Source organism: Suncus etruscus, chromosome 14, assembly GCF_024139225.1.
Source record: "Suncus etruscus isolate mSunEtr1 chromosome 14, mSunEtr1.pri.cur, whole genome shotgun sequence".
NCBI classification, from domain to species: Eukaryota; Metazoa; Chordata; class Mammalia; order Eulipotyphla; family Soricidae; genus Suncus; species Suncus etruscus.
In genome coordinates this window covers 3,879,594-3,906,073 of record NC_064861.1, presented here as the reverse complement: position 1 = coordinate 3,906,073, position 26,480 = coordinate 3,879,594, and the positions used below count along the sequence as shown (strand labels likewise).

The 26,480-nt window shown below is 40.3% G+C and overlaps 1 protein-coding gene across 1 annotated transcript in view; it reads right to left on the bottom strand.

Moving 5' to 3' along the window:
* Positions 1 to 26,480, bottom strand: part of GSTCD (glutathione S-transferase C-terminal domain containing) — a 75,401-nt gene that overhangs the window by 33,686 nt on the left and 15,235 nt on the right. The window contains exon 4 of the mRNA XM_049786906.1: positions 20,011 to 20,104. Coding sequence (XP_049642863.1) covers positions 20,011 to 20,104 — 94 coding nt within the window. The remainder of the gene's footprint in view (positions 1 to 20,010; positions 20,105 to 26,480) is intronic.

Below are 26,480 nucleotides of genomic sequence, written 5' to 3'. Positions count from 1 at the left end.
TTTTTGAGTCACTGAAAAAAGGTCCTGCTTTATTTCATGTGCTCTCTACCAGTTTTATACTAAAATACATGAAATTAGTGAATGTATTTGGTGAATTGTATTAATTTTGCAATTTGCTAAAGGTTTGAATTCTACAAAATAAAGCCGTATTTAAAAAAAATTAAGGTAGCCATATTAATAACAGCTACAAAGGGAAGATGTGGATTTTTATTAAGGACTTATTAGCAGAGAATTTAAGTTTAGAAAGTATACAAATCTCCTTACAAAGCAATACAAAATGATTTAGAGGTGGGGTAAAATCACAATATTCCATACAGCAAAAAGACTTTTAAAAGTTCCCAAATAATCATTCCAGAAAATGCTTGTCCCAGAGGAAAAAAAAGACAAGCTCAATTTCCAGAATTGTAATCTGGTATCATCCACACCAGATATAATATCCAATTTTGCTCAAACAAATTAGCCCAAACTTCTGCCTCTGAGAGCAGAAAAGGGAACAAAAAAGGGAACAAAAAGGAACAAATTGTCCCTCTTGGGTAGAAGAAGACCAGAAGGGACATGCAGAGGAAGCACCAGGTGGGTACAGCTGTTGCCAGCAGTCAGATAGACATCAGGCTCCTAGGACTTGGGTGCAGGGAGGTTGGCACTGGTGGTGGGATAGGTGCTAGAATATTGCAAGTCTAAAACTCCACTATGAATAACTTTGTAAACCACACACACATATTATATACACATATCACTTAAGTTTGGGCCATGCTTATGTCTATATTTTTTCCACTCATAAGGCACACACAAAAAATAGTCATTCACTTTTAGTAATAAAAATACAAGCCATGACACAGCAGAGAGGATGTTTGCCTTGACTGCTGCCAACCCAGGTTCAATCCCCGCCATCTCATAAGGTCCTCTGTCCGCCAGGAGTGATTCCTGAGCAGTGCCAGAAATGGCCCACCAAAAATGCAAGCCAAAAAGCATGTCTATTTATCTTTATTTAGAGTGAAGATTATGCTGACTTGGGACATGATTCCTCCCAGGTACCCCCACCCCAGAGGACCTCTACATTCCTCTTATCCCTTAATGACTATTCTATTCTATAACACTTGTTCCCCATAATGCCTACTCTCCCTCCACCCCAGCTGCTCAGCCCTGGGGGCAGGAAGCAGGCAGACTTCAGCATGGAGTGAGAGGAGCCATGCACCCACCCTGTGTGTGGGGGGGGGTGGGGGAGATGGAGAGAGGAAGAGGGAGAGGGAGAGAGAGAGGGAGAGAGAGAGGGGGAGGGAGAGGGAGAGGGAGAGAGAGAGAGAGAGAAGAGAGAGAAGAGAGAGAGAGAGAGAGAGAGAGAGAGAGAGAGAGAGAGAGAGAGAGAGAGAGAGAGAGAGAGAGGAGAGAGAGACATGTAGCCTGAGAGAACCATGTAGCCTTAGCTAAATGCCGTGGAGGCAGGAAGGAGTCCTAGTAGCAGTGAGCCTCCCACCCACTCCCATTTGCCCACTCAGATAAGGGGACAGTCTATAAAGAGAGGGCCTGTTGATGACACGTGCAATTCCCATGTTCACTTCAATGCGATTTGGTCCCTCCACTTTCCTGCTAGTCTCTCTGTGATTCTGCAGTGGAGAAAGCCCCAAGTATGCTCATAAATACAGCCACAGACCCACTTGGAATTCCAAAGAAAGGAAAATTAAATGTCAGGAGGGAGATTTCATGATTAAAATAAAATATATACATATACCCTATAATGCTAATATACCTAGCCTGTTCAGTCTCTCTCAACCAAGACATCTGTAACATGCTCATAGGAAATGCAAAACAAGTCAGGCACCTGACAAAACCTTCACACAACATTTTACTCAGACATCTCAGGGAACTCTTAGAGGTTCCCTGAGATGAGAAATGTAAGATTTGGAGAAATTAGGCAGTTTGTCTGATATTATCTTTAGAAGTAAAAAAGAACCTTAATAAAAACAAACAAAAAACCTTAATTCCAGGTTTGCATGAAAACTACATTTAGGCTTTCATGTCTCTCTGCTGACTTTCAAGAAATATTCTACTAATAATGTGCAAAGATTTCAAAGTTTCAAAGATCGGGAGGAAAGTCATTTCAGAAACATTTTGAATAAATGTGTGCTATATTTTCGGACCCTGCCAAAGTAATCTCTATGGAAGTAACTACGACTCACTAACCATGTGAAGTGCAAATGATTAATTCATCCATATTGTTCAGACTCCTCTATATAAATTGTTTTAAAAGGGAAACCTGAGAGATAGCACATGCCTTGCACATGGTCAACCCATGATGGATGGTCATTCGATTCCCAGCATCACATCTGGTCACCCGAGCCTGCCACCAGAGATTTCTGAGTGCAGGTGTGATCCAAACCCAAAATAAGTAAATAAATAGTTTAAAAAGGACTAATAAGTTCAAATCTATGAGCATTGGTGGGAAGGGATGATATTCACTCTACCGCCCTCCATTAAAGTGGGGTCCTCACCAGGATCCACTCAAACTTGCCAGACAGTCTTCTCTGCCCAATTGCCATTCACACTTCTCATACCAGCTAGGTAAAGGAAACAGTAACATTTCCTAGAAGCTCAGCATGAGCAATCTACTGGCAACAGAGATAGTGGCACAGATATATTAAGGCAGGAAAATCATTAAGGCATATATATTAAGGCAGGGCATCATCAAGAGAGGCTTCAGAGAAAGCCAGGCAGCCAATAAACACAATAAATGCCACCGAGAGCTGAAAGGTGGTGCCTCCCTGGAGGGGAAAGCTCCTATCAAATTTTCCCCCTCAAATCCTGCAGAGCCCATCAACTCACACTTCATTGTGGGGAGGAGGTGGGTGTTAACAAGCTGGGGACCGTCAGCCAGTGTGTGGGAGGGCACATCCATCAGGAAAATGGCAGACACATTTTTTGGGGCTCCTATTAAGCCAGTTTGATTATTCATTATTACTAACATCTATTTGCTGGCAAGGAACATGTGGCACATGTAATTAGATACAACATCTGTGCAGTGGGTTGCGCTTTGTCATCTGGGCATGTTTTTTTTCCCTGTAAATTAGAAAATAAGTTAAGAGGAAATGTCAGATTTAAATTTTGAGTATTAAATGACTCGAAGAAAACCAGTGTTGAGCTGGAGGTAGGTGCTTGTCTTGCAAGTGGTCGACCCCAATTTGATTCCCTGAGCACTACCTCTGGTAGTGATACCTGAGCACATCACCAGGTGTGACCCAAAGCCCCATCCAGAGAGGAAAAAATAACTTGAATGAACTGTATGGCCCAAGGACCTGTAGGGCTCAAAGGACTGAGCACAAGCTTGTAGTTTCGAGTCCCTGGGTGAATGCCAAGCTCCGCACAGTCCCCTGAACACCACCAGGAATAACAATAGGAATAACCCGACTGATGTGCCAGTTGTAGACCTTGACTTGAGTATCTCAGTGTGCCCTTTCAAATTTAGTTAAACCAATGAAGCACAAAGGCACAATAATCCCTAACAACTGATCCTTTAAACACCATTTGCAAAATATTGTCTCAAGCAGAAAAAAAAATTCAAATATAAAACAGAATGTCTAGCAAAATAAACAATATTTATTTATTTATGTTTATTTATTATTATTATTAATAATTTTATTTATTAATAAATAATGTTTATTTATTTATTCCAATGTTATCTTCTTCCTGCTGGGACTCTACTCCCCTCACCTCTACCCTATTGCACTCTGCACTCCTCTGCCCTCCCCTCTAACTTGTAAGGACTCCAGTCCCCTTACTGCTCTCTGCTATGTCAGGACTCCACCCCTCACCACCTCAGCTGCAAGGCTGGAGGAAGAGCAGGACTTGGATAGAGCTTCTGCTTCTCTCATTGTCTCTGAGCTTTTCCCCGCCAGTTTCAGCAATTTTGCCAGAAGTGCAAGACTGCAAAAACCATTCTCAAATAAGAGAACACTGATAATCAACACATAGGTAAAAATAAAGTCCATATCCTATAAATCAAAGGGTGAGCCAGTTAGCATCACGCCTTTGCTAAACTGGCAGTCAAATTTTTGAACAACGCCATTCCAACGTAACCAAAAGTCAATAGACAATCTCGTTTTCATGTTAATACTTGTGTAAGGCAATGATGCTGTAGAAAAGCAATCTGGAAATATATAGCAAGAACTATAAATCTCTTCAGGCTTTTGGCACACTAATACATTTTCTGAGTATTTTAAAACAATAATTAAAATAATTTGGAAAAAAGGCGCATGCATGAGCAGAGTCACAGCAGAATTATTTAAAACAGCAAAATAAATGCAACTTCCATATTAGACACTAAGAAATTGGCTAAATAAATCATGGAGAACATGAGAAAGAGGTTTCTCCAAAGCTGGAGACTCATTCCATGAATCCAGAGGCACCAATTTACAATAGCGAGTCACTCTCAGAGTGGCATAAGTGAGCTGACGTCGAATAAGAGAAACCACGTGAGTCAGCCACATGCCTGCCTGGTTCTGGGCAGTTCACCACCCTCTCTCTGTGCAGTGCATGGCTACTTCACTGGGAAATCGAAGTGGCAGAGCTCAGGTGGCAGCGAGATGAGACACAATGCATTGTACTTCAGGGATGCTTCCAGGTGCTGCCAATTCCAGGACGGTATTAGCTGGTCCACACAGATCTTCTCATAGTTCCCACTTTTGACAGGGACCCCTCTCCCGCATGAGGAGAAATAAGGCATCTCTGGGATGAGAATAGCACTTGTGCTGGCTTCCAGAGTTTCTTTCCATCCCGCCTCTAACGAACAATCTACTTTGAACTACCCTGGAGAGCAAGAGTCTGGACAACACAGTATGTGGACAACACAGTATGTTCACTCAGTATGCAAGACGCGGAGTAGTCTAGGGCATAGACACAGGATCTTCTCTGCACCTTTTCTCCAGGAGATCTAGCTTATCCAGGGGCCAACACCCTGAACTCATTCCACCTCCTGTACCTCTCGGTATGGTTGTTTGAAGACTTGGGAGAAGTTAGGTGACCACCTCTAAAATGAAAGCACACACAAGACCACATTCCCTCAAACCCACCTCTCTGGGGCCATTTCAATTAGAAGTGCTAAACAGCTCAGGAGAAGCAGCAAACCCTAAGTGCAAACTGGCTCAGCCTAAGGTACTGCTGTGAACCTCTGAAGACCACGAACTGTGGAGGGGAGACACTGGTGAATGGCAACATGTGCTTCTACAGTTTCCGTGGCGGCTAGTCCACACCTGCTGCTTCCATCTGCCACTCACAAGGCCCTATGTGGGTAAAGTGCCCACATCTGCTGACAGTGCAAGTCTGAATCATTCATTAGGGGAGAGGAAATGATTTGGGCAGACATGCTGCTTTGCAGATGAGACGATCCTTCGAATGACACGTGAAATCTGGCCTCAGGGATTGAAGGCAAAGACACTGCTAGTCTGACAACAAGGCCCAAGATATGCTGCCACCTTCCCGGGAGAATTTTCTCCCTCAGGGAGCAGGGTGGGGAGACACAGCACAGCCCTGGACTTCGTGTAAACTTGAGTAAATGAGCGATTCCAGAAATAGAGCTTTCAGCTTCCGGCACGGGTGAAGCATGATGAAGCACAAGACTAGCTGAAGTTTAGTGCTTACCAAGTGGTGAGTAAATTCTCGATAAAATAGGTGGACCCACTTCCTGTGCTTTCACCAAGTTTCTTTCCAGGGTGGCTGACAATCAATCTTGTTGTAATCCACAAGCAAATGGCAAACAAGCTAGCAGTAGTCCACAACTGGGAAAGTCCAGTGAAAGTTATATCAGGACAAAATTGTGGTTAGGGAGCCTAGAGGATAGTACTGTCATAAGTGAAAGACAAATAACAGTTTTTGGGGTGAAAAGTCACACAGATGTGGAATCCGGTCCCTAGCTTCTCTCAAGAACAAACTATTGTTTTTATGATTAATATTAATAAAAGTAGTATTAATAATTAAGCCTTAATTAATAGGATGGCCATCCTAATAGACGAGTTCTGGGATTCCTGATCTATAACAGCAATAAACAGTGCCCATAGGGAAAAAAAGATTCAATCATTACATCTTTATTGATGTGTGTGCTTTCTGAAAGTTCCTTATTTAGGAACATGAAAATAGAACTATTTTTAGAGGGCAGGTGGTGGATGCTGATTTCTTTTGATTTCAAAAATATTTTGTAGGGGCTGGAGAGATAGCATGGAGGTAAAGCATTTGCCTTGCATGTAGAAGGTTGGTGGTTCGAATCCCGGCATCCCATATGGTCCCCTGAGCCTGCCAGGGGTGATTCCTGAGCATAGAGCCAGGAGGAACCCCTGATCGCTGCTGGGTGTGACCCCAAAAACCAAAAACAAACAAAAAACAAACAAAAAAATATTTTATAGGGGCCAGAGAGATAGCATGGAAGGTAAGGCATTTGCCTTGCATGAGAAGGTCGATGGTTCAAACCCCTGCATCCTATATGGTCCCCCGAGCCTGCCAGGAGCAATTTCTGAGCACAGAGCCAGGAGGAACCCCTGATCGCTGCTGGGTGTGACCCAAAAACAACAAGAACAACAAAATATCTTGTAGTTTCAGAACTAAGTTGTCATGAAAAAATAATAAAGGCTACTTTTGTTCTGAATCCAGAGAGAAATTTACAAATATTGCCATTATTTTTAATAAATAAAAGTTGGTCCTATATACATAGAATGGTCTAAAGCAATATCCCTTAAATACTACGGTGCCATAAGCTAAAAAAAATCAGTTAAAAAACAACCTTCAACAATCTGCTTGTAAAGATAATACTTATTTCTTCCCGAGGATACAGAGCAGTCAGCTTTAAATTACATTTCCAACCCAATAACTTTTCATACTATCCCCCTGCAGTTCATTGTTTATTCCATTCAGTGCTCATTAAATTGTTGCCTTCTTTGTGCAGGTGTCTCAACAAGCATCATTCACCCCAGTGAATATCTCATCCTGCCTTCAAGTTGCTCAACGTCTTTGCATGAGATGCCTGAGTGAAGGAATCACCTTCTTTGTGCAACCTGAAAACAATCACTGATACCTGAGTCAGGAAAAAGATACAACTGGACCAAGTGGGCTTGAATCCACTCGAAGTACCGTTATTAAGATAACCACACTCCTCACAATTTTTAATTATTATGAAAATTATGAAAATTTAAAATGATATATTTTTAACTTTCTGGCATTTTGAGCTTAACACGGACCAGCTAGCAATTTAAAAATACCTTGATCTAAAATATAGTTAATGTAAAAAAAATAGGAAATAGAAGATACGACATATAGTTGAGCGGAAACTCCAGTTTCCAGTCTCACTTGGGGGAGAATTGAGGGCTGACTCCCACAGCCCTGGGTGCTCCACTATAGATCCCGAGACCTTCGTATTCAACAACCCACAGGCACTTCCCCACTTTTCACAATTTCTGCATGGAAGATACAGCCAAACTCACATTTTCTCAGTCTGAAGAAACAAGTGTGGTGGTGGAGAGAGAGCTCAGAGGGCTGAAGGCAAACTGCAGAGAGCCCTGGGCTCTGAGAATAGCAGCACCTGGTCCCCAAGACCCAAAAACCCAAAAAGAAAAAGATGTGGTGCAGTGGGGAAGCAGCACTATTAGAGCACTATTTACCATGTGAGATGGCTTTTGGTTTGATTCCCAGCATCTAGAAAACAAATATGGCACCAACACATTCACTCAAAACAATGAGAAAATGGACAAGACATGGCTATGAAGGAGGAATGGAAATATGAAAGCCTGTTATGGTAAAGAAATGTAGAATGAATGAGTCAGCAGCACCTATGAAACTTAGCCCCCAGAGTTTGATGAACTCATACCTGCAAGGGTGGAGTGAGGTGAGTGAAACATGCTGGAAATGGGCAGGAATGGGCCAGCCCTTCTACATATTAAGTTAGTAGTGTGTGAAAAAGCCATACATACAGGTTCAAATTCCTGCATAACCATTTCACTGCTGGGAAATAATTCAAAAAAATTACACTTAGGCTGTTTTTGTTGTAGTATAATAGCTGAATATAAGTTTATAATAACTGCAAATAACTCAGCAAAATACATTAAGTCTATGTAGTACAATAGTATTACTTTAATGGAATCGGAATGGGAAGTTTAATTCAGAAATGACTTGTTTCAAATGCTTACAACTAATTTTTTCAGAAGCAATGATTCTAAAAAGACTCTATGTGAAGTGTTTAATATAGTCGGCATTAAATGACAAGCTTAATAAAAACATGCAAAGAAAACACTTAAAAAGTCCATCAATGGGCTGGAGTGGTGGCACAGGAGGTAGGGCATTTGCCTTGCATGTGGTTCGATCCCCCAGTGTCCCATATGATTCTGAGCACATAGCCAGGAGTAACCCCGAGCGTCACCAGGTGTGGCCCAAAAAGCAAAAAAAAAAAAAAAAAAAGGTCAATGGAAGTATTTTGGAAGTTAGAATAAAATTCTGTATAGTTTATTACTTCTTTCTTTCTTTTTTTTTTTTTTTTTGGTTTTTGGGTCACACTCGGCAGTGCTCAGGGATTATTCCTGGCTCCAGGCCCAGAAATTGTTCCTGGCAGGCACGGGGGACCATATGGGACGCCGGGATTCGAACCGATGACCTCCTGCATGAAAGGCAAACGCCTTACCTCCATGCTATCTCTCCGGCCCCAATTTATTACTTCCGGCCCCAATTTATTACTTCTTAACCAAGAGAAAAGGCTGCATTCATACCAAAGTGATTTTTTTTTTATTGGGACCCTTTACATTTCTCAGGCATACCAATCTAACAAAGCATTTCCTGAGTAGAAAATCAAGGGAATTCATCTCCTTTGGAAAGTGGCTGAGCACAATATAGCATTCATAATGAAATATTATAATCACAGGTGCAAGAAAAACAATGATCGTGTCTATTCCTTGACAAAGAAGCACAAAAGGCTTTAGCAAGAACCAACATACATGCCAACATACATGCCAGTTTCGGTTAAGAGCTACTCATTACTGCATCAACACAGGCGATATGAGAAGAGAGGCTGGCAAGGCACATGTGATGAGCCACATTTGCTGTTCTCAGAAAGATCTTTCATGTCAGAGCAAGCAGTATCATCAAGGACTTCCTGGTTGCAAGTGCAGTTTGAAGAGAGCATTTCCCACCCTGACCTCCAGGAAAACAAACACATTCCACAGCTAGGAATTGCTAGTATAATACAACCAAACAGTATTAACACAGAAAGAATAAGGCAAGAGAAGAGCTGAAAACCTTCCGGTAACCATACCCCACAATAAAGGCTCAAATTCCTCTCGGGAATGCACATTCTGAGTAGATTCAGAGCTTGTCCATACTGCTTTCAGTATTGGTGCATTTATGTTGGTTTTCAAGCAATTCTCTAGTGGTGCCAGGGGCTCTTCCCAGAAGTGCTACAGAGGTGGTCATGATGGACTCTCTGGCCTCAAGGATGTAGCCTATGATCTTTGCATAAAGAGAACTTTGAACCCTGCATATTTCTGGCCACTATTTTACTTTAAAGAAACTTACTAAACTGGGGCTGGAGTGGTGGTATAGTGATAGGGCATTTGCCTTGCACGCGGTTGACCTAGGATGGACCGAGGTTCGATCCCCTGGTATCCCACATGGACTCCCAAGCCAGGAGCAATTTCTGAGCACATAGCCAGGAGTAAACCCTGAGCATCACCGGGTATAGCCCCAACCCCTCCCCCCCAAACAAAGAAAAGAAACTTACTAAAGGCACTTATTTTATAGGCAAAGCAAGTTATTAGGGAAAAAATACCATTTTGGTTAGATCAATGTAATTAGTCTTATTAGTTCAACACAAGCCAGCTTTAACAGTAAACCAGGGCCCGGAGAGATAGCACAGCGGCATTTGCCTTGCAAGCAGTTAATCCAGGACCAAAGGTGGTTGGTTCGAATCCTGTTGTCCCAGATGGTCCTCCGTGCTTGCCAGAAGCTATTTCTGAGCAGACAGCCAGAAGTAACCCCTGAGCACCGCTGGGTGTGGCCCAAAAACAAACAAAACAAAACAAAACAAAAACAAAAAAAAACAAAAAACAGTAAACCAGCAAGATGAGATAAAAACTGAACTCCTGAAAAATAACTTTCTAGATAATTTTCTTAAATCTTTCCTTTGACAACTTGGTTTTCCTTTCTTTTACTTGTTTTGCTTTAAAAATGAAGTGTGTGGACAGATAGTACATCAAGTAAGATGCTTGCTTACTTGGTTGACTTGGGTTTGATCCCCTGTACTATATGGCCCTTAGCATGCTGTCAGGAGTGATCCCTGAACACTCCTATTATTTAAACAGAATAAATTCAGGAATAAGCCCCGAATACTCCTAGATGTAGCCCACTCCCAAAAAATATATAAAAAATTGAGTGTAAATATTTCTCGAGAGTTAGACTAATCCCTTCCTACAGTTTTAGTCTGGTTTGCTAGGTGTGCATACTGCCACAGTAATACTTTTTTTTTTTTTTTTTTTTTTTTTTTTGCTTTTTTGGGCCACACCCTGGACACTTAGGGGTTACTCCTGACTATGGGCTCAGAAATGGCTCCTGGCGTGGGGGACCATATGGGATGCCGGGGATCGAACCAAGGTCAGTCCTGGATTGGCCACATGCAAGGCAAATGCCCTACTGCTGTACAATTGCTCAGGCCCCCATAGTAACACTTTTATTTTTACATTGTAATAGGCAGTCAGAATAAAATGACTGCATAAAATAATCTGCCTCTCAGATAAGGAGTTATTCTGAAAACTAAATTTACTTTAGTTTGACAAAAACAAAACAAAACAAAACAAAACAAAACAAAACCAAACAAAACAAATCACATGTCGGGCCCGGAGAGATAGCACAGTGACGTTTGCCTTGCAAGCAGCCGATCCAGGACCAAAGGTGGTTGGTTCGAATCTCGGTGTCCCATATGGTCCCCTGTGCCTGCCAGGAGCTATTTCTGAGCAGACAGCCAGGAGTAACCCCTGAGCACCGCCGGGTGTGACCCAAAAAAACAAACAAAAAATCACATGTCATCACATGCAATGCAATACACCTATTTTCCTAGAAAGTACCTAAGCCACAGACTATGACATCAGAACCTTTCTCTTAAAATCACTAGTTTTAAGTCAAAATGAATCACTTTTTACAAGCACATTTAATTCACATCTGGAACCATTATATTGTTGATTCCTAAAACAGTATGTATGTGTCATCTAGCTAATGACTACTTTCTACTTATCACGGCATTCTTGTCCCGTGGGTGCTGAAAGGGGATAAAGTGATATGCCTGGTACTCCTCCATTAATAATAATGCAAACCACAATGTCAAAAAGGAAATAAAAGGAAGAGAGTAAAAGAGGGAGAAGGAGGAAGAGAGAGTGAGAGAGAGAGAGAGAGAGAGAGAGAGAGAGAGAGAGAGAGAGAGAGAGAGAGAGAGAGAGAGAGAGAGAAGTAAAAATGCCAGGCAAGAGGGAGGGTGAGAGGGAAACTGGGGACATTGATGGCAGGAAATGTGCACTCGGGTGAAGAATGTTGGACACTGTATGACTGAAACTCAATCATGAACGATTTTGTAACCAGGGCGCTTTAAATAAAATAATTATTTAAAGAATTAAATTAAATTAAAAAATTAAATTAAACTAGATTCTCCTGGAGCAGAATGATAACACAGTGGTTGATCCTGGTTATCTCATGTGGTCCACCAAGTAATTCCTGAGTGCAAAGCCAGGAGTAACCCCTTAGCATACTGACTGTGTCTCCCCCAACCCCACCCCATAGACAAACAAAGATTCTTTTCCAGAGGTTGTGGAAACAAATTTTGAGTGGCAGAGCTATTGTGATCGCAGACCTACTAGGGTGATTTTCTGGCTTAGGTTTCTCCCCAGCATGAGTAGATCCTAATTAAGAAAAAATAATGAATGGGCTTCAGTGCTGAGAGAAGTTGCTTCAAAGCACAAAATGATAATAATTCATTGTGTGGGAGAGCTGAGCTGATTTTAATCATAACTGTCTGGAACAGGACAGAAAGTGCCAATTTAAATGGAAATGAATAATACTAATTAGCTTCCAGTAGCAAAAAAAAAAAAAGTACAGATCTATATTATGGTTTTCCCTCTGTCTCCTGTAAGTGCTTATAAACTTTGGGACTTAGAGTTCTTTCTGAAAACTTAGCAATGGTGGGAACTTTTAAGCTTAAAAACAGTTCTTTAGTACCAGATATTCATAAGAAGTCTGGAAAGGCCAGTTAGAAGCTAAGTTATATGCAGAAGAACTATCCAGCAGTTATATAGAAACTTAGCAATGGTGGGAGCTTTTAAGCTTAAAAACAGTTCTTTAGTACCAGATATTCATAAGGAGTCTGGAAAGGCCAGTTAGAAGCTAAGTTATATGCAGAAGAACTATCCAGCAGGTATATAGTACAGAATGAATAGAATTGATTTTGCATGGGGCCGGAGAGATAGCATGGAGGTAAGGCGTTTGCCTTTCATGCAGGAGGTCATCGGTTCGAATCCCGGCGCCCCATATGGTCCCCTGTGCCTGCCAGGAGCAATTTCTGAGCCTGGAGCCAGGAATAACCCCTGAGCACTGCCAGGTGTGACCCAAAAACCAAAAAAAAAAAAAAAAAAAAAAGAATTGATTTTGCATGAATTAAAAAGAGGTTTCAGGGGCCAGAGAGATAGCATGGAGGTAAGGCGTTTGCCTTTCATGCAGAAGGTCATTGGTTCGAATCCCAGCATCCCATATGGTCCCCTGAGGCTGCCAGGAGCGATTTCTTCTCTTTTCTTTCTTTCTTTCTTTTTTTTTTTTTTTTTGGGTTTTGGGTCACATCCAGCATTGCTCAGGGGTTACTCCTGGCTGTCTGCTCAGAAATAGCTCCTGGCAGGCATGGGGGACCATATGGGACACCGGGATTCGAACCAACCACCTTTGGTCCTGGATCGGCTGCTTGCAAGGCAAACGCCACTGTGCTATCAATCTGGGCCCAGGAGCGATTTCTGAGTATGGAGCCAGGAGTAACCCCTGAGTGCTGCCGGGTGTGACCCAAAAACCAAAAAAAAAAAAAAAAAAAAATTTAAAAACAGGTTTCCAGGGCTGTCAGAGTGATCCTATATAGCTTGTGTGGAAATGCAAATGTTTGGGGTTGCTTTTCATTTGTCTCCATTAGAGTAATAGGGGAGGCTAGAACTAAATAACTTATTGAAAATATCTTTGTTTTAGAGATTTGTCCGTATTCTTCCTTGATTTCAGACAATTCTGACCACTGTGCTCCACTTAAAATGGGTACTTACTGAAAACTCCACTATTAATCATTAATGCAAAACATATGCATATTTCCCTCCATATACTATGATGTTCTAAAACAGTGGTCCTCAAACTACAGCCTGCGGGCCACATACTGTATTTGTTCCCATTCTGTTTCTTCACTTCAAAATAAGATATATGCAGTGTGCATAGGAATTTGTTCATAGTTTTTGTTTTTACTACTATAGTCTGGCCCTCCAGCAGTATGAGGGACAGTGAACAAACCCCCTGTTTAAAAAGTTTGAGGACCACTGTAAAACATCAGCCTATTATTATAGTGCCCATTATCTGTGATCAGTAGAGAGGATTTCTGATGACAATCTTCTCCAGAGCTGGGGTACATCGTGGAACAAAACTGGGGCAATGACTCCTGCAAGAGGGGCATTGTACCCCTAACAACCTCCAGAAATGTCCTGATGGTCCCAACTTAGCCACATTCCGACAAAGAGAACAGACCAGACTCCTGTCTGCCTCTCACTCTCAAGAGTAAGAATTTCAAGGCTCATGGAAATCCTTATAACCTTTGGAAGTATAAGGGCTGAGGATAAGCTAGGGCAAAATAGGTATAATAGGCATAATTATTAATTAGAACTAACTATGCTTCTGGCTTCTGTTTTCGCTTGCTTTTAGAAATTCTTGAAGTTAATTGGTTGATATAAGCTCTGCCATTACAGACTGCAATTATAAGGTAAAAAGACTAGGTCTGAAGAAGCAGTTAATTCCTGGAACTAGTCCGTAGGGGCAAAACATCAGGCTTGCCACATCCCCTCCCCTAGCTGACCCTAAAGATAACCATAAAAGCATTCCAGCACAAGATATCTTAGAAGGTCACCAGAGGTAGGGACCATATAGCAGATAGCCTTCGAAGATTAGAAAGGGATGACTGCATGCAGTCACTGATGGGATGACCACCAGTTGGAAAAACATGATTTAAAATTAAGTATTGGAGAACAATATGGATATTGTGAGAATACCCAAAACAATAGGTATAGAATAATAGAAGATTAATGCTATTTCTCGCTTCTATTACTGACTTGCCCTAAGCTATAGTATAAAAGACCAGAACCCAGACTCCCTCCTCCACCCTGTCAGATTAGGACCCACCCAAGGGCCATCTGGAGGGAACAGGCCATATCTTTACAGACCCCCAGGAGGTGGGCTACGGTGGCTGATGCCAAACGGGGGTTGAAATAGTTAAGGAATTTGCACTATTGGATGTTTTTGAATTATAACAGTTGTGTGAACCAATGAAATGTTTGAGGTTTGAAACCTTATATCATATGGATTACTATAAAAGCCCTGGGTTTCTAAGGCTAGCGGTCTGCTAGTGAACCTGCTGTGTCAGGAGATGGTGGACCCCAGAGCTCTGGATGAATAACCTGCACTGTGATTGCATTCTCTGAAGGTTCATTTCCTGGTCTTTTATTGAGTGGGTGGGCTTTGGTGGACCCTTTTAAGGACCCTTTTTACAGAAGCAATTTTGGCCTTGAAACATTTCAATATTTAACATTCTTGTTTAGATGGACAAGTGTTCTTCGAGTGAATTCATAAATATCCCAAAATAAACCACAGTAATTTTCAGTTGGGACTGCAGTATAATAAATTACTTAGTAGAGTCTGGGAGAGAGTTAAAACCTTTTTGACTTTTACATTAATCCTGTTTATTCATCTATATGCAGACAAAAATTCCAAATAATTCTTATACTCTATATATGACCTGATGGAAATAATTTTTAGATAAATTTATATCCTTACTTTCATTACTCTCATATCACAGACTTTTGTTTTAAAAAGTAATACTGATGTGGGCCACTCTGGCTCTTGGAGGCAACAATGAGTGGCCCATACAGACCCAGCTAGAAGCCCTGAGCAGCAGCAATGGTGAGCCGCCCCCGCCCCCAACAGGCGGCAATGAGTAGCAACTGCCCTCAGTCTTCAGCAAGACTTGAGCAGTAAGTGTGGCTGCCCCAATTCGAGGCTGCATGTATATCCGATGGTCAATAAATTCCAAGACAACATGTAGAAAACACCACACTGCAAAGGACACATGGGGAAACAAAGCAGGGAATGCTTAGAGAATGAAGATGGTAGCTGCACAGACCAACAAATACCAGCTACTATACAGCCTCTCTGATAAACTCTTTACAGAGGAAATCTGGAGGATGTTAAAAGAACTCAAAGAAACCATGAAAAGAAACAAACCACAAATAGTAATTAGTAAGATTTAAAAGTAGAAATAAGAAAACTTTAGGGCCGGAGCCATGGCGCAGTGATAGGGCTTTTGCCTTGCATGTGGTTGACCCAGAAATGACCACTGTTCAAACCCTCGGGCATCCCATGTTGTTCCCCAAGCCAGGAGCTATTTCTGAGCATATAGCCAGGAATAACCCGAGGGTTACTTCACACTGAAATAACAGGACTGAAAAACTTGGTAAATAAAATGAAATAAAATGAAAGCCTCACCAGCAGAATAACAGTGGTTGAGGACAGAATCAGTAAATTAGAAGATGCGCTGCATAACAACTCCATACAACAGAAGAGGATGGAAAAAGCTTTAAAACCAATGATCAGACAATGGAAAAAAATTGGCAAAGAATGTGAACAAATGAAAGTATAAGTCTGAGATAAGCTCAATAGAGAGCCAGAGGCCCAGGAAGAAAATCCCCACGATGAATTAACAGTCAAGGACATCTTTGCAGAGAAGCTCTCAGAGCTAGAGTACATGTAACTAAATCCTGCATGTCCAAAGAGTACCAGCTAAAAGAGATCCAAAGATGGTACAGCAGTGGGGTATTTGCCTTGCAAATTCCCGGCATCCCTTATGGTCCCCCAGCCTGCCAGGGGAGATTTCTGAGTGCAGAACAAGGAGTAACCTTTGAGCAGCGTTGGGTTTAGTCCAACAACTAATCAATTAATAAATAAATAATAAAGTTTAAAAATTAAAAAAAAATAAAAGAGACCCAAAGAAAAGAACCCCTAGGCACATCCTAGTCATAATGATGAATACCACATCTAATAGAGATGGGAACACACAAATCTTGTAATGCAGTGGGACCTTACACCCTGAACATTGTCATAAAGGCCTGGCTCAGGCCTCAGAAGAACATTTACCCCTGAACCAAGGATCCCATCTATAAAACAACCAGTGTTGTGTACTACATCACCGGAAAACAATCCTCTACCAGGGAAGACCCTACCACTGCTCTGGCATAGACCTATTCAACAGAGACTTCCCTTTAACACCCAGAGGACTTAACAACAACAACAACCTGCTTTCAGAACTGAGCTCTCTTCATCACCCTCTAATTATGAGTGAAACTAAAGGATGCTCTGCATCATCCTGAATTTGATGTAGGATATGGACATATTCCAGGATCCTTAGCTACAGAAGCCTGACACCAACAACAGTGACTGTGTGAAAAATAAAAGTGTATTGGCACTACAGACAATGACTTGGGTTGGACAACCTAATATGCCTGGAGCCTAGAGTTGGTCTTATGCCAGAAAACTTCAGGGGTAAGGTCTCCTTGTATTTAGGCCAAGGCTTTTTCTTTCCATTCCCCTATATTTTGCTGGGCCTATGCAAACAATTGCCACACTAACACCGTCTTTGCTGTGCTCCTTTAACTCATCCTTAATGAAATAATGTATTATGATCAATTGTGTCAACAATACTATAGCCTTTAATGTTAAAGGAGTTGCATAAATTCTGTGGCTTTGAATTGCTTTGTGAACTGCTAAGAAATGTTATAATGTATTACAATCTGGGGACTTGAGGGACAAAGTAAATGTGCATGTATTTTGTTTTATTTTTTCTTAATGTTTTTTTTTCCTTTTTTTCTTTCTTTTTCTGTTTTCTTAATGATTTTTTGGCTGAAAATTCAAAATTAAGGTAGCAGCAAGGGGATTTCTTTTGAGAATTCTGTTTATGGGTGATTGCCTTCCCACTGTAACTTCACCTTGTCCTTTCTTTGTGTCTATATCTTCAATAAAGAGAAAAAGAAAAAAGAAAAGGCTAAAATACTGAAGGCAACAAGATCAAACAGAGAAATTACATACAATGGAGCATCTTTAAGATTTACAGATTTGTGGGGCCGGGCGGTGGCGCTAAAGGTAAGGTGCCTGCCTTGCCTGCGCTAGCCTTGGACGGACCGAGGTTCGATCCCCCGGTGTCCCATATGGTCCCCCAAGCCAGGAGCAACTTCTGAGCACATAGCCAGGAGTAACCCCTGAGCGTTACCGGGTGTGGCCCAAAAACCAAAAAAAAAAAAAAAAAAAAAAAGATTTACAGATTTGTCATAAGCAATCCTTAAGGCCCAAAGGCACTGGTGGGATATAGTGACAAAACTCAACAAAATCAATGCTTCACCAATAGTACTTTACCCAGCAAGACTTATATTCAGGTTTAAAGGAAGGATACACAGCTTCACAGATAAACAACAGCTGAAAACCAGTCTGTTTTGCTTTGTTTTTGTTTTGTTTGTTTGTTTTTTTCAAAACCAGTCTTGAAAGAACTGAAAGGTCTACTTTAAGGCAAGGCAGACCAAACAAACGCACCAAACTCCTACAAAATGATGATACTAAATCCCATGACAATCATCTCAACATCAATGGACTAATTAACCATTAGAGAGACAGAGTGGCAAAATAGAACAAAACACTGAATCCAGTGTTTTGCTGCCTAGAGAAACACATCTGAATAGTCTGAGCAAGCATCTCAAGGGCAAAGGTTGAAAAACAATCATTCAAGCAAACACAACTTCCTTAAAAAGGCTGAAGTGGCCATTACTAATATCAGATGACACAGCCTTTAAGGTTATAGAGTACAAAGATAGACATTCATTAAAAATCAAGGGATATGTATACCAGGAAGAAATCACACTCCCAAACATATATGCACCCAGTAAGAGGCCAGAAAGATATTGTTGACAGATCTTAAAGAAGACATCATAGCAACACAATAATAATAATAGTGGGAGACATCAACACCACCCTGTTACCCCTTGATAGGTCAACCAGGCTAAAACTCAACAAAGATATACTTACAGGCCCTTAAGGAAGAAATGAAGAGAGTGACTTAGTAGGTATATATAGGACTCTCCATCCCCATAAAACTGGGTACACATTCTTTTCTAATGCATATAGATCATTTTCTAAGACATGGTTGGCCATAAAACATACCTTGATAAATCAAGAGGAGAGAAATGGTACAGATTACCATCTCAGATCATGATGCACTGAAACTAGAAAGTGAATTACAAACAGACACAAAGAAAAAACTTTAACACCTGTGTAACTCCACCCTGGATTTAGGTGTATCTACTGAGACCCGCCCATTTCTGGGAGGGGTCTTGGGAAGCGGATATTACTTTACCTTTACCTGCTAGAACCGTCCCATTTCCTGGGAGGGGTCTTGGAGAAGTTAGATAAGGGCTTTGACCCAGGGGATTAGGCTTTTGGTCTTTTGCCAGCATGGAGATCGAAGGGAAGATGGCTGAAAGGAGTTAAGACGCAGGGCTAGCTAAGAATGGCTGAATGCTTAAACGGTTATGATATAGGCCACACATGTGGTGGACAGGGTATGAATAAAGCTGATACTTCCTGATGCCTGTCTCTGGATGAGTCTGATTCTGCCGTTCACCTAACCCTGGGAATCGCCAGCTGAATGGGGGTTGCGGAGCCACGTGGCATGGGATGACAGAGAAAGGCCTCCATCCACCATCCAAGTCCATCCTAAGGGCTTAATGCAACACACCTGGAAATTAAAAAGCTTATACTGAACAACCAGTGAGCCAGAGATTAAATCAAACAGGAAGTCAACAGATTCCTGAAAATAAATGAAGAGAATGAAGACACAAATAATCAGAATTTGTGGAACACAGCAATCAGTACTAAGAGGAAACTGTATATTTTTGCAAGCACTCCTAAGAAAAATGAAGGGGCCTATATAAATAATTTCAAAGCACAGCTTTAAAAATTGAAAACAGCAGGGCTGGAGAGATAGCATGGAGGTAAGGCGTTTGCCTTTCATGCAGAAGGTTGGTCGTTCGAATCCCGGCATCCCATATGGTCCCCTGAGCCTGCCAGGAGCGATTTCTGAGCATAGAGCCAGGAGTAACTCCTGAGCACTGCCAGGTGTGACCCAAAAACCAAAACAACAACAACAAAAACAAAAACAAAAAAACAAAACCCCCAAAAATTGGAAACATGGAGCATGACCCAAACCTATCCCTCCAATACAAATAAATGTGACTATGAAAAATAAAATAATTTAACTATAAACATAACTAGAAAAGAGTTCTCAAACCAATTTTTGACAACTGTGGGGGAAATAATTATGAACTAGTTATTAGATGGCACAAGAAAATTTTGATGATTTTAATGAGGTGTGATAATGACATGGTAAATATTTAAGATGCCACTGTGATTATTTAAGATTGTTGTTTAGATGTAATATGATATGCCATATTCAAGATTTACTTGAAAATATTTCAGCAATGAAAACAAAAAAATGATTAAGCAAATGCAAGAAAAGGGAAGAAATATTAAATCTCAGTAGACTACCAATTTCATTTTGATACTTTCATTATTAAATTTTTCTAATGACAACTCAATAGGTATTAAGAATCAGTCAAATATGGAACAACTAAGGTGACCAGACTGTGTTAACACTGCAAGGCAAGGTCAGCTCTTTCTCACCTTCCTTTGGGCTCACAGCTGCAGGAAGAGTGTTCCAATCAACGGTCCATGTGGGGCAAGGGTGTGGGGAAAACGTCACCCCAATGCCTTTTTCCTGGAATTGGAAAAATGAATTCATACTATGTATGATGTTCTAGAAGTCCATGTATCTATTTACTAAACTAGAAAGATACATAAATGCTAAAACTTATAAAAGCAGATAGCCCTCAAACTGTTGTTACCTTAGAAAGACGGTGTGTGGGAGAGACACCACTGACTGGAGAGACAGTTAAGGTCCTGGCCTTGCCTGCAGCTGACCTGAGTTGGATGTCCCAAATCACATAAAGTCACCTGAACACCATTTAAGAGTGATCCCCAAGCACAGAAACAGAAGTAACCCTTGAACACCACTGAATGTGGCCCCAAATCAAAAAACAAAACCCAAAGATATAATATGTGGAGTTTTGACAGCAGCTACTTAGCTATTATTTTTTCACACAAATAATACAAAGTTAATGTTATTCTTACCCAAAACTGCATTGAAAAAATAAGCTACCTAAAGAGAATTACATTGAGTGCCAATGAAAAAGTTTCTTGAGCATAAAAATTTTATCACAAACAATCCACCGGAAGATAAAAAAAGAATGGACTCTGTATACACCCATCAAGCCTGTTTTTGGAGGACACTGAGGGGCCAATGCTTAAAACTGGCAGTATTCAGCAGCTGCTCATGGCTGTTTCCAGGGTCACTCTCATGACCATGTGGTGTCAAGGATCAAACTGGTCAGATACATGCAAAGCAGGTGCTTTAATCCCTGGACAATTTGCTTCAGCAAGGTCTATTTTTATCTAGAAAAAACTGGCTTGGCCTAAGGGGCTATATTTAAGGGCCAAAAAGTCCAACCCAAATGATCATTCATACTAGTCCTTTTTTGCGGGGTAGAGGGAAAGTAGTTTTCCGTAGCAATAAAAGGGACCACAAGTAGTACATCCAGTAATGCTCAGGAGGCCATTAAGTACTTGGAATCAAGCTCAGTATCTTTTTATTTTCCATTATCCCTTCCATCTAGAACACTTCTTCCAAATCTTTAATTTCTTTAAGTTTAGTTCATTTATTTGTTCAATATCTTATAAGAGGTACTTCTGGATCACCCTACATAACAAGGACCTCAATTGCCATCACATCCAACCTCCCAGTCAACATTATTATTATTATTTAAGGTACTTTAATCAGATCTGTTATATATTTATTTATGCTTTTGTATTATTTGTACTCTACCAGAATTAAAGGGAAACCTAATTAATTTTTTAATATCTAACCAGCATTCAGAATAATTCCAGATATTCAATAGGTAATTGCATTTATTAATATTTTGCTAACTGAAAAATTTAAAAACACTAAAACTAGGGGCAGAAGAGATAGCATGGAGGTAGGGCATTTGCCTTGCATGCAGAAAGATAGTGATTTGAATCCCGGCATCCCATATGGTCCCCCCGAGCCCACCAGGAGTGATTTCTGAGCCTAGAGCCAGGAGTAACCCCTGAACAGCGGCTTCCAGGTGTGATCCAAAAACCAAAAAAAAAAAAACACAAACAAAACAAAACAAAAACTCAAAAACACACTAAAACTAAGTACAATTTTGGAGGCCAGATTGTGCAAAAAGAAACAAAAGGTATGTTTCAATGAGAAACTCTCCTTTTTTATAGATCCGCTAAGCACTGATTTCTTCATGTAATTAGCACAAAATGATCATAAAAAAATGAGACATTTGGTTCACTTTATTATATATATTATATATATATAATTAATATATATATTAAGTTGATAAAATAGATCATGTTTCAAAATGTCAATGGAGAAACTCATTAGTAAGTAGCAAAAGCAATGCTCTGTTAAAAAAAGAACATTTATTTCATCATATACTATTATCAACTTTGAATTTGAATTTCACTTTAAAATAATTGGGGATATGCCACCCAGATTATTCTGAGGGCATGTCTTCAGAGGTGAGCTGTACCTGCCCATGAAGAGCAGAGCCTGATTCCTGCTGTGTGCTTTGGCTCTTCTCTTCTCTGCTGTGTGCTGAAGTTTGAACCACCTTGTCCAGATTGTTCCGTAAGGAAATTTTTCAAGGTGAGCTGTGCCCACCCCTGAAGAGCAGAGCCAGAGGAGCAAAGCTGTGAAATGAGGCAGAAAGGTCGCACACATTGCTAATGAATGAACCCCAGCACAACACATAGAAAACACCACACTATAAGCATGACAATGGGGGGAAAAAAGGAGGCTATGGCAGCTCTGATGACCCAAAAAGTACCAACCACCTACTTAGACTCTCAGATAAGGAGTTTAGAGAAGAAATATGGAAGATAATCATAGAAATAAAAGAAAGCATAAACCAAGATGAATGAACCTCAAGTAAGTATCAAGAGAATATGAAGATAAAAATCAGAAAACTCCAAACTGAAATAACACGTCTGAAAAACTGAATAGATAACAAGAAAACCTCAATGAAAAGCATCTCCAACAGAATAACAGCAGTTGAGAACAAAACCAATGAGCTGGAAGATGAGATACATAACAACTCCAGGCAAAAGAAAAGATTGGAAAAGAGTCTTAAAGCAAATGACCAGACAATGGAAAAGATCCTCAAAGAATGTCAATAGATGAAAATAAAAGTCTTTGACAAATTCAACAGAAACAACATAAGAATCATTGGAGTCCAAAGACCCAGGAAGAAAATCCCCAGGAAGCATCAACAATCAAGGACATCATTGCAGAGAAATTCCTGGAGCTAAAGACTGCATGCAACCAAGTTCTCCATGCCCAAAAAGTAACAGCTAAAAGAAACCCAAAGAAAAGTACCTCATCCTAGTCACAAAGACGAATCCTACAGACAGTGATAGAATACTGAAAACAGCAAGATCAAAAAGAAAAATTACATTCAAAGGAGCGTCCTTAAGATTTACAGCAGACTTGTCACAAGAAGGCCTCAAGGCTGAAAGGCAATGGTGGGATATAGTGACAAAACTCAACAAAATGAATGCTTCACCTAGAATACTGCACCCAGCCAGACTCACATTCAGGTTTGAAAGAAGGATACATAGCTTCATAGATAAACAACAGCTTAGAAACTTTACAGACTCGGGGTCAGAGAGATAGCATGGAAGTAAGGTGCTTGCCTTACTTGATTCAAATCCTGGCATCCCATATGGCTCCCTGCCAGGAGCAATTTCTGAGCAGAGAGCCAGGAGTAACCCCTGAGCACTGCCAGGTGTGTCCCAAAAACCAAAAACCAAAAACAAACAAACAAACAAACAAAAAAACCAAAAACCAAAAAAAAAAAAACTTTACAGACTCGAAACCAGCCTTAAAAGAAAAAATGAAAGGTCTACTTTAAGACAAGACAGACCAAAAGACACACACAAACAAAACCCTACACAAAGATGACAATAAACCCCATGATAATTCTCTCTCTCAACAATAATGGACTAAAATGCACCACTTAAGAGACACAGAGTGGCAAAATGGGTCAAAAATGGATCAAAATGGATCGGGGGCTAGAGTGGTGGCGCAAGTGGTAGGGCATTTGCCTTGCACGTGCTAGTCTAGGATGGGCCGTGGTTCGATCGCCTGGAGTCCCATATGGTCCCCCAAACCAGGAGAGATTGCTAAGCACATAGCCAAGAGTAACCCCTGAGTGTGCCCCCTCAAAAAAAGCGGAATCCAACATTTTGTTGCCTATAAGAAACACATCTGAATACTCAGAACAAACATAGACTCAAAATCAAAGGCAAGAGGATAATCATCCAAGCAAACAACTCCATTAAAAAAGCTGAAGTGGGGACTGGAGAGATAGCATGGAGGTAGGGCGTTTGCCTTGCATGCAGAAGGACGGTGGTTCGAATCCTGGCATTCCATATGGTACCCCGAGTCTGCCAGAAGCAAATTCTGAGCCTAGAAACAGGAGTAACCCCTAAGCGCTGCTGGGTATGACCCAAAAACAAAACAAAACAAAACAAAAAAAGCTGGAGAGGCCATATTAATATCAGATGACACAAACATTAGACTTAGAAAAGTTTTAAGGGACAAAGATGGACATTTTGTAATAATAAAGGGATATGTACAACAGGAAGAAATCTCACTCCTAAACACATACATACCCAATGAGGAACCAGAAAAATATTTAATACAATTGTTGACAAATATGAAAGAAGCAACACAGTAATAGTGAAAGATCTCAACACTGCCCTGTCACCCCTTGATAGGTTAACCAGGTTGAAACCCACAAGAATATACTAGCTCTGAATAGAATAATGGAAGAAAGTGGCCTAGTAGATATATACAGGATACTCCACCCCCAGAATAATGAATAAACATTCTTCTCCAGTGCACATGGGTCAATCTCCAGGATAGACTACATACTGGCCCATAAAACATACCTCCATCCCCAATACTTACTGTACCTATACAAAAAAAAAAAAAATGGTAAGGTAACACCAAGCCCTGCCACTGCACCACTTTTTCTGGTTTTGTTTTGCTTTATTTTTTTATTTATTTATTTATTTTTATATTATTTCACTTCTTTTTTTCTTCCACTTTTTTCTTTCTTTTTCACTTTTGTGGATATTATTTGGTGATTTTTTTTCTTTCTATTTTAGTAGTTGATACCAAGTTTTTTCTTCTCTTTTCCTTAACCTTTTTATCTCCAACAGAATAGCATAACTTGAATCATTCAGCCTCATAAAATAAGGGGGGAAAAAGAATGATACCAGGACAAGTCATATGAACAGGTAGTGTAAATAAAAATGACCAGACTGGAACACCAAACAGAATAGATACTCAACCTATAACAAGCTGTAAGGTGGAGACCAGTTACACTAGGATTCTGGGGGGTAAAGGAGGGATATGTGGGAGACAAGCTGGGAACAGGAGTGGAGGGAGGACAACATTGGTGGTGGGAAAGCCCTTCATTCATTGTCACTATGTACTGTAAATAATTCTGTGTAATAAACTTCAGTCACGATAAAAAAAAAAGTAAAACAAACAAACAAAAAAAAAAAAAAACATACCTCCATAAAATCAAGAAGATAAAAATTGTACAGATTACCTTTCTCAGATCACAATGCACTGAAATTAGAAGTAAACTACAAAGGGACACAGAAGAAAAATTTTAACACCTGGAAATTAAACAGCTCATTACTGAACAACCAGTGGGTCAGAGATGAAATCAAAGAGGAAATAAAAAGATAAAAAGATTCCTGGAAACAAATGCAAATAAAGACGCAAATAATAAGAATTTGTGGGACACAACAAAAGTGGTACTAATAATGACACAGCTTATAAAATTAGAAAATGATCAACAAAAGGAACAAAAAAAGATAGGCAGAAATAAATAACAAAACTTAAAGCAGAAATCAATGAGGTGGTTATCCAAAAAACAATCCAAAAGATCAACAAAACTAAAAGTTGTTTTTTTGAAAAAATAAACAATATTGAAAAAAAAAGAAAAATAAACAATATTGATAAACCACTAGCAAAACTAACAAAGAAAGGGAGAGAGAAACTTAATAAACTGGATTAGAAATAAAAAGGGGAGGGGCCGGAAAGATAGCATGGAGGTAGTGCTTTTGCCTTGCATGCAGAAGGACGTTGGTTCAAATCCCGACATCCCATATGGTCCCCTAAGCCTGCCAGGAGCGATTTCTGAGCATAGAGCCAGGAGTAAATCCTGAGCGCTACTGGATGTGTCCCAAAAAACAAAACACAAACAAACAAAAAAGAAATAAAAAGGGGGAGATCACTATGGATACTACAGAGATTCAAAAGGTAATCAGAGACTACTTTGAGAAACTCTATGCCACAAAACACAAGAACCTACAAGATTTTTGGACTCTTACAATCTTCCACAGTTAAACGAGGATGATATAACTAACATATTTAAACAAATCCATCAATATTGGGAAATTAATATGGTAATCAAAAGTCTTCCCAAAAACAAAAGCCCAGGCTCAAATGGACTCACTAACAAGCAATTAATTTTGATAAAGGGGCAAGAAATTCAAAATGGAGCAAGGTAAGCCTCTTCAACAAGTGATATTGGGACAACTGGTCAGCCAAATGATAAAAAGTGAACTCAGACCTCCATCTAACACCATGTACAAAGGTCAAATCCAAATGGATTAAAGAGGGACCAGAGAGATAGCATGGTGGTAAGGTGTTTGCCTTTCATGCAGAAGGTCATCAGTTCGAATCCGGCTTCCCATATGGTCCCCTGTGCCTGCCAGGAGCAATTCTGAGCATGGAGCCAGGAGTTTCCCCTGAGCACTGCCGGTGTGACCCAAAAACCACAAAAAAAAAAAAAAAAGGTAAATGGATTAAAGATCTTGATATCAGACCCAGAACCATAAGGTATATGATAAGGTATATGTATGTAAAATACTCCATGACATTGAGACTAAAGGCATCTTCAAGGATCCAACAAGCACTTTCC